The 8,454-nt window shown below is 41.9% G+C and overlaps 1 protein-coding gene across 1 annotated transcript; it reads right to left on the bottom strand.

Annotated features, from left to right (window-relative positions):
• Positions 1–2,543: 2,543 nt before the first annotated feature.
• LOC109487936 (interferon-inducible GTPase 5-like) lies at positions 2,544–6,417 on the bottom strand. Its single transcript, XM_019792037.1, has 4 exons — positions 6,319–6,417; positions 5,815–5,873; positions 4,622–5,535; positions 2,544–4,164 (listed from the first exon to the last, which is right to left on the bottom strand). Exons 2-4 carry the CDS (start codon positions 5,841–5,843, stop codon positions 3,782–3,784), a joined length of 1,326 nt encoding a protein of 441 aa, XP_019647596.1. The 5' UTR covers positions 5,844–5,873; positions 6,319–6,417; the 3' UTR covers positions 2,544–3,781.
• Positions 6,418–8,454: the final 2,037 nt, after the last annotated feature.

The following is an 8,454-nucleotide window of genomic DNA, read 5'->3' as shown; positions in this document are numbered from 1 at the left end:
CTATTCGCTGGAAGTATAAAGCTGAAGGCATATCTCATGTGGAGTTCAGGACTATAAGATAATACAATATCATACAGTAATTTCTGGGACTCTTGTAACAATATTTGTGCGTGTTAATTTTCTTCTGCAAAACCATGTTAAGCGTTGATTGATTTAATGTGACTCTTAATTTCTATGCAGTGTGCCGTGAGTCACCTACAGACTTGTAAGAAAACGCCACGGTCGACCCCCGGTGCGTCAGTAAGCAAGCGACCCGCGACGCCTGCCGGGAGAAATGACGTCAATCGCGGCAGTTTGGTTAATATTTGGCCGGAAACTCTTTCATTCACAGGATCCGAAAATCGATCCTGACCGGCCGCCGCTATGCCCGGTAACCACACCTAATTTTTCTCTTATTCTTTTGAAACATTTAGAAAAATTCAATTTTAAAATTTCAAAATTCTTACATTTTAATTTTTTTCAAATTTTAAATCTTTAAATTTCACATTTTTCAACTTATATTTTTAATTTTAATTCAGTTATTTTCTACCTAACTTTAAATTTTTTATTTATTTTTCATTTTTATGTTTTTGTTTAAGCTCTTATTTCAAGAATACCACCTGACGTGGTGCGATGATCCGACATTGAAGACTCTAGTGATATCACTGACAAGGGTCAGGCAGGAATTTTCTTTGTCTGAAGAACAATGATTCGTAGTTGAAACAATTTTTATTTCATTGATGACTGCCAGAACTGACTATTTTGCAGATTTTAATAATTGTTTATTGATTGATCGATGAGTACAATCTCTAGCATGTGGCAGCGCAACTAAAAAGTAGCGCTGAATTGTATGCTAGTGTTTAAAAACAGAGAAACAAATATTGCACAGTTAACAAATAGACAACTAAACAAGTATTTCACAGTTAACATATAGACAACTAAATAAGTGCGTAAGATTTTGGGAGGGAAGTACTCTGTAGGGGTTTAATTAAGTAATGCGGAGAAACCTGACCCCTCCTCGGGAAGTGAAGAAGTGGACTTGGCCCCTCGAGCATGTCGTGACACCACAAGTAACGCTACTCGTAGCATACGACGGTTGCCAACGTGAGCCTACAGGCATACTAGTAAGGGAGTGACAGTTGCTGTGGCAGGGTTATACTTTAACCACCATCTGCCACTATGCTACAGCTTTCTGCGACTTTTTCACTTCCCCTTTTCCTGTCTTGGAGAAGGTGCCTAGAGTGACAGGCACCTGTTTCGGTTGTTTGGCTGTTGATACAATCTAATGTAACTGTTTACAGTACCATGCAAATAGTGAAAACAACTGATTTGATCAAAACACAATGAAAAAGTATGTAACAAAATGTTAAAATAGTTTGACAGAAAAGTGGCCTACTAAAGAAAATATACTCTTTTAGGTGAATCTATGTCACTTTTTGTTACGGGAACTGACATACCTGCCTTTACCCTTCGCCCGGGTAAATCGCTTTTAAGTCGCCCACTTACCCGTTTGCTGTCTGCAGTGTTAACATATCTGACAGACGTGCATTGTAAGGTCTCACATTAAACCTGTCGGATGTGTGTACACTTGTCGTTTTAATACTTTCTTTTAGTTGCCCGGGCACACCTCCCTCTGTTGTACACACCTGTCACCTGCCAATCCGTACATTTAGGCGGCTAAACGGGCCAGGACTGCGCGCCCACAGACAAACAAAACACGACAAACACGAGGAACAAGGCTATCTGTTCCACATGCCTGTACACAGGACGGCCTGATCACACTGATAACAAACGTCACACGCACGGCAGAGGTCTGAAGTTTGAGACAGGTCTGAGCAAGCCTGTGATTGGTACTTATACTTATAGGGAACAAACTAATTATGTACTGTTTAACGTTACAGAGTTCGGTGCGATAAACTCATTGATTAGGCCTGGCGCCTACGTGCTGCCCTATAGTTAACCGTTGTGGGATGTCAGCATGACGAAAGCGATTGTCGAACACTCAGAAATTCCTTCGTCGTCAGGCAAGCAGATCGTGCGATGGGCTGTGGACGGCAGAATCTCGACATCGAATCGTCGTTACCCCGTCGTTGGTGAGAACAACGACCGCAAAGTCATGTTGTCATGAATGCCTCTCTGAAGAAAACAGTTTTCAATACTAGTATATATAATCTTCATTTCCTTTTGAACATTTTATGACAATCGTTTTCAGAGAAAACCCTGTTTTTCGGCTGACACATTTAAGCTCCAAAGCCGTTTAGAATTAGAAAATGACCCTCCCAACATCTACTTGGTGAAGATTGGAGTAGAAGCGGCCTTCACATACCAGCAGGGTATGTAAATACCGAATGTAGCTCTGTAACCAAGTATCGTATTGATTGTGTGTATAACCTATTGACTGTATTCTCTAGCAGAGTGAACCCTTTATAATACATGTAGCTATCGCTAGATGGCTGTTCATGTAACGACATGTTCTGGCTGAGCCAATGAAAAATATATGATGATGGTGATGATGAAATGGTTTATTGAGAATAAAAACACTTGCAGCCTTACATAGGCTGAATTGTGGTTCTTTAACAATTCATTCATCTTAGACTCATTGGCAACATAATACAAAATTCTTATCACATAGATTAAAACAGGAAGGTACAATCATTCAATATAAAATTCCAGACATACATTCTAAAACGTTTTGCCAGAGTGTCCAATCTTCAGCACTAGCCCATCAGCCGGAGGACTTTGACCATGCCGTGGTCGGCTCTTTGTTGGCTCATTGTGGGCTTCGGTCAAAAGTTACTGTTTGTCCAGCTATTTTCTTGTTTGTCGTCGCGACCAATAAACACACAAATGCCAAACATGCCTTCAGTGCTGTCGTGTCACCAGTTGACAACATAAACAGATAGATTTACGGAGGATGAACGTTATGTCCAAAAGGTTTTCAATTTACTATTCAGTCTTAATTGATGAATGTTGAGCTTTAACACGATGAAGTTAAACGATTATTTCCAAAGTTCACTATAATGGACAGGAATGTCGTGGTGCAAGTGAGGCAGTTTTAACACGCTTTACTGTGACTGCATCAAGTAAGGTAATTGTGAGCGGATGGAAGTCGAGGCCAACCTTCCACATGACATGTGAATAAAACTCTTTAAATATCAAAAGTCCATCATTCAAACCATTCATTCTTTCATGTGTGCTCAAATCGATACAATACACAAGACAAGATTGCAAGCCTTCTATTCAGCACAAAAGTAAGTCCACAGAAACCACTTGACAGATCAATGCCACACAACTTGAAATTACCGTCTAGATCCTAAGAAAAAGAATGTCATCGTATTGAGACTAGGTTCTGGTTTTGCCCTAAAATAAGACATTACAGGAATACAGCTTATCCAGAATAAAGCAATCTTAGAATTGAATTACTTTAAAGCAATTAGAAAAAAAAATTCACTCTCTAGAGAAACATGAAGTAATGTATGGACTTTGATGAAAAGAGTGGAAACTCACTCATCATGGGGTGAAATGTAACATTTTCATGTATCAAAGTATCTTTGACTCTAAAGATCATTACCAAGTTAATGGCTTCATCATCACGGTATTAAAATCATCATCATGCTCTTGAGTAGCTTATACATATGGCGTTCGATAAGTTATCTTGAACAAATTGTAACCCTATTTCTAAAACAAGAAACAACCACCTGCCGACAATATTTGCCTGTCCGCGCCTCGTGTAATTAACGCTTCAAAGCCATTCTGCAAGCAGCCCTAATATGCGGGTTTCACAGAACACTTCAAGGAACTTTCACACTTCACTTTCCTTGAGGGCATAATCAAACAGCTCGCCGGCGCTCTTCTCCATGAGCGAAATCAATGTGTGCAGGACTTTGACTGTTATGCCATAGGACAATGGGGCTGTGATAGCAGCGCCAATCACAGGAACGGCCACATCTACTACCTGGTCAACAACAATGGCAGTTACCATGCCTAATCCACCAAAAATAAGCTCGACAACAAGCTTAACCTCATCCTCACCCTTTTCTAACTTCGGTTTGCCCAGCAGCTTAGTAGACAAGAACGCCTTGAGATCCTCCGGGCTCTTGCCGGCCATCTTGGCGAGCTGTTCCACGCGAGCGTCTGTGAGGCAGAACCCTCTTTTGTACAGAAAGTACGCGGTAGCGAAGGTAGCTGTGATCAAGAAAGAAACAGGTAAATAGTAGTGTGGAGAAATGAGAATGGAAAATGTGCAATATGAGCATCTGTAGGGGCCAGTCCTTTTTTACAGAATAAATCACGAAAAGACACTACCGCAAAGTTAAGTACTGTCATTATCACCCCCCCCCTTTTGTTTTTTCTTGCTCTACTGGAATTTGAACACGCGTGTTGACAAACGGAGCCATGGGGTGCGCCTGTGTCAAGTAACTTTATACAATTAGTTCACATCGTTCGTTTCTTAATCAACCTGCAATGCAATTTGACAAAATGTCTGTTGATTTTTCATACATGATACCGTGATCTAGACTACATTGCAAAACAAGTTCCACAAATGGAGTAAATAGATTGGTATGCTTCTGTGGAAGGTTTGACGTTTTCTTAACAGCAGAAGGTAGCAGAAGGAAACAAATTTTATCGTTGTATTATTTACCCGGCATAGAAGCAACACCAGCAAATGGAACAAAGGAGCCCGCTGTTGTTGCCATCGCAACGAACCACGCGCGCTTTCTGAAGATGTCTCCCCTCTCCTTGATGGTCTCTTTGGAGAAGTCCCGGCAGGTGTTGATGACGATCAGCTTTTGAAGAGTGCTCAGATCTCCGATCATGGCCTTCCGGAACTTGGGGATGTCCCAGGACCCATTCAGCACGCTGTCCAGCAGGCCACTGATGATGAATACATCTCGAGGGTTGACCTCTTTCCCCCATCCAACGTCCTTCAGGACCTTGATGTAGTCTTGGCGGAGTTCCTTCATCAGGTCGGCCTCGGTATTGCCTCTGAAGTACTCTGGGTCGTCGTTTCTCCTCTTCATCACATCTAGGTCGAACTGTGACCTGACGAAGAGAACCTTCTTCCTCATCTCCCGGGCCTTCATCCCGATCTGCACGGCGTTGTGCTGGATGCGGCCGCTGCTGAACACCAGGAACACGTGGCATTGCTCCATCTTCTCCCCATGCTCGTTGAGGTACTGTTGGATGTCGAAGTCGCGCTGGTCACCACTTCCTTTCTTCAGGAGAACGCCGGGAAAGTCGACGAAGATGAGGTTATCCGGGCGATCTGGATGGGGGTATTCGGTGACGACTTTAGTACCTTCCTTTACGTCGACCTTAGCTGCACCAGGGTCCTTCGGCCTCAGCCCGCGGATGGAGTTGATGAAGGTGCTCTTTCCCGCTCCGGGGTCACCCACGACGCCCACGCAAACCTTCTGATTCTTCCATGCCTCCAAGTTTTCTGCAGCATAGTTTTGAATCTCTTTCAATACATCAGCTTTATCCGCACCACTGGCAGCGGCCAGGCTTCTTAGCATGCCTTGTTCCTCTTCGTCCATTTCTCCAGTGATCTCGAAGCTGTTGATTGACGAATAAGACAAGGATGTTCACAAGCAAAAGCTAGATCAAGGCTATTTAATAGAATCCGTTCAGTATGTCGAGTAGTATCTATAATGATAGCGTTACTGATCATGAAACGTCTACTGGTAAGTGACCACGGCCGTGGGCCACGTGGCTGAAATGACCAATGAATATAATTCTGTGCTTTTATAGGTTATCTTTAAAATTAACCTGATCATGATATTTCTAAAAAATTTTCTGCGATCATAGTAGCTCAATAATGAGATATTTACTTACCCGGAAAGATCCTTCGCGGGTTCAGCCATGCTTAACTGTTATGCGTGTCGTACAGAGACCTGAAAATGTACCCATAAAATTATTGAAAAGATCCAGAACTGACTATAGAATATGACTCATGTAAAGAAGGCGAATATTGTATTGGACAACATTGTTCATCCGTATACCCCACAGATTTATAGTACTGTACAAACCTAGTAAATTGTTGTTCCTAATTTCCCATACATGCACAGCTTATTGTCTATGTTTAGAGAAATGAGCACTCAAGGTAAGGGCTCCACACTGCACAATGATTTTAAATCGTCGAGGCAGACGCACGACCCAGTTTAGACTAGACCGTCTAACACAACCTACCACAATTTAGAGCGAAAACAACAGGTCTTGCCCTATCATGAAGAGCCAACAGTTAAAATTACACTACCCCCTCCTCAAGGAGATCCCCATTCTAACCGTGGGATACCAGTCATCTCTTGCAAAATACCAACTTAAGGTCGTCAATCTCACCTGCGACTGAAGCAAGCTGGAACTGACTTCGGTGAAGGTTAGACAAGTTATAACCTGTTTATGATCACGGTTCTACTGGGCAAATTGGACTGCTGAAACCTTCAGTCTGGGTTCAAAGATTTCCGCATGACGATGATGTCACCTAACCAAAGGTCTGTCAGTATCAGCTTTGTACCCACGTGATGGTCTTATCTCAAGGTTATGACTCAAATCCAAATCAAGCTTAAATGCAGCAGAATTTATCAATATTTTCGTTTAACATGAAAACGGAGTGGCAGATATTACTCAATACAACTATGGGGAACTACCGAACTAGATGCAAGTCTTTGAGAAACGCTGTATCTATGTTTTGTGACCCATATAAGCTATAGAAAAATGAGTCAATCAGGGCACAAACATTTGCCTTATTGCAGCAGTAATACGTCAGCTATACAAAGTCTGAACAATAGAGGTAAGGTCCAACAGCCGATGAATACATTATCATACATTTAGCAAGCCCAATATTCATAATGGCATCCCAGCCTGTCAGCCTCCAAACGGTCGCTTTCCCTCGTCCGTCCTGTACCAGGCTAATCACTGACATCAATTCAACGACGTTATAACGTTATGTGACGTCATCATTAACTTGTCATTTACTTTCGAATTTCGAAGTTTACTCTTTCATCGAAAATTAGGTAGTCTTAAAACAATGAAATTAAACGATTTGCTCCAAAGTTCACTGCTATCGACAGACCTGTTGTGGTACAAGTCAGGAGATTTTAACACGCTTTACTGGGACTGTACCAAGGGCTGTACTGCACCAAGTAAGGTGATTGTGAGGTAGCGTGGAACTCGGGGTTAACCTGATACGCGACATGTGAAGGAAACTTTTAGAATACTGTATCTGAACTCCTACTCCAACCATTCGTTCGTTCGTGTACAAATTGACATATTAGACAAGATTGTAAGCCTTTTAATCAAGAAAACAATAGCGATGCCATAGAAACCACTTCACAGATCAGTGCACAACTTGAAATTATTGTCTGAAATCCAGGAGTAAAACAGTATCTTCCTCTTGTGACTAGGTACTGGTTTTGCCCTAACATAACGCATTAATCGGCTTGATACCTTAATCCGTAAAAAGAAACATTACAACGCATTATCTGCCGAGGAATGTAATGTAAGATATGCACTCCCTGTATTGAGTAAATAAAGTGTGGAAACATCTGGCGGAGTAAGGTAATATGTGTCAGATTGCGTAAGGAAAATAATTTTTGAGTCTTAAGCAGGTGTTAAGTGTAGCTCCTTTGGATCAGTAATGATAGAAACTTACAGATATGATATTTCTTATGAAATCTTTCATGATCTAGAATAACAGCAAAAAGGTCCAAATTTAGAATACAGTAAAAATGACCAATCTAAAATACTTTTAATAGGCACAAAAATATGTGTTTTTACTATAATTAGAAATTCCGGTACCGGAACGGGCAGTCGCATAGCCCCAGTCATTGAATAATTCAGAAAGGACATGTCAGAAAATATCGGAGGGAGGCAACTAATTAAATAAATATTCGATAACTTCTTTTAATTGCATAACTTCTACCCAAGTGTTACCTTATTTGGTAGCCGTTCCCATGGTTACCTTGCTTCGTGACACGAAAGTTCGTGCCGCGAAATGAAATGCCACGCGCGCCATTTTTTAGTACTTAGTTGATGACAGAATCCTGCCGTACGGCAAAATCGCGCGACGGAACTTTTAAAGCTAGAGACGTTCACTACAAAGAGCTGGCACAGCACGAGTCAGCCGTCTGGCGGCAGAATGGGGAACCTGTGGATCACCGGAACATCACTGGCGCTGCTGTGGTGGCTGTGCTGCTGTCTGTCAGGTGCTTTTGCGACAACAGGTGTGTAGCTACTAGCTATTTGTCTGTGGCCATTAGCATACTCAGTTTACCCCCTGTGTTTTGTAGAAATACTACTTAATGAAAAACTGTAAACCATTCATACTCGAAGGAGGACTTTCTTTGCGATGAGTTTGTAAGGTGTTATATTTGGCAAAAAGGCTTCTGCCTGGCGCACGGATTAGATAAATGTTGTTTAGACGTCATTTTAGCTGTCGTCTGATTGAACAGTGCTTCATGCCGCGCCTTCCTGGGC

Source organism: Branchiostoma belcheri, unplaced genomic scaffold, assembly GCF_001625305.1.
Source record: "Branchiostoma belcheri isolate BF01 breed outbred unplaced genomic scaffold, Haploidv18h27 scaffold90, whole genome shotgun sequence".
Classification (NCBI taxonomy): domain Eukaryota; kingdom Metazoa; phylum Chordata; class Leptocardii; order Amphioxiformes; family Branchiostomatidae; genus Branchiostoma; species Branchiostoma belcheri.
The sequence above is the reverse complement of the archived record's forward strand: the minus strand, read 5'-3'. Positions and strand labels throughout refer to the sequence as shown.

Coding starts and splice junctions, on each gene's coding strand:
- LOC109487936 (XM_019792037.1), bottom strand. CDS start 5,843: ATGGCTGAACCCGCGAAGGATCTTTCCGG. Junction 5,536..5,814: donor CCCGCGAAGGATCTTTCCGG/GTAAGTAAATAT, acceptor GTCAATCAACAG/CTTCGAGATCACTGGAGAAA. Junction 4,165..4,621: donor TGGTGTTGCTTCTATGCCGG/GTAAATAATACA, acceptor TCTTGATCACAG/CTACCTTCGCTACCGCGTAC.